The sequence below is a fragment of the Rhipicephalus microplus genome, chromosome 9 (genome assembly GCF_043290135.1).
Source record: "Rhipicephalus microplus isolate Deutch F79 chromosome 9, USDA_Rmic, whole genome shotgun sequence".
NCBI lineage: Eukaryota > Metazoa > Arthropoda > Arachnida > Ixodida > Ixodidae > Rhipicephalus > Rhipicephalus microplus.
Window position 1 is genome coordinate 74,291,535 of NC_134708.1, and position 242 is coordinate 74,291,776.

A 242-nucleotide genomic window follows, 5' to 3' on the forward strand; every position below is an offset into this window, starting at 1 on the left:
GCTAATTGCACCGATTAAAGCGCGTCTACCGTCATTCGAGGAAATGCTGCCTACCATGCTGAACCTCAGGATTGCAACAAGATTCTACTTGCTGGTTATATTGGCTGCGCTGGCTCATTCCGTGGCCAAGACAACTGGTAAGCCACAGACGAGACGGTGAGATGATCAAGACTGGGCTTGAGATGGTTGAAACGAATTTGCTATGCGTATGGCTATTCGAGAAAAGGGGCTGAGATGTAAGA

At 48.3% G+C, this 242-nt stretch overlaps 1 protein-coding gene across 1 annotated transcript in view; it reads left to right on the forward strand.

Moving 5' to 3' along the window:
• LOC119165574 (uncharacterized) overlaps window positions 1–242 on the forward strand; it is a 9,865-nt gene continuing 9,623 nt past the window's right edge. Inside the window, exon 1 of the mRNA XM_037417709.2 lies at window positions 1–137. Coding sequence (XP_037273606.2) covers window positions 44–137 — 94 coding nt within the window. The 5' untranslated portion in view covers window positions 1–43. The remainder of the gene's footprint in view (window positions 138–242) is intronic.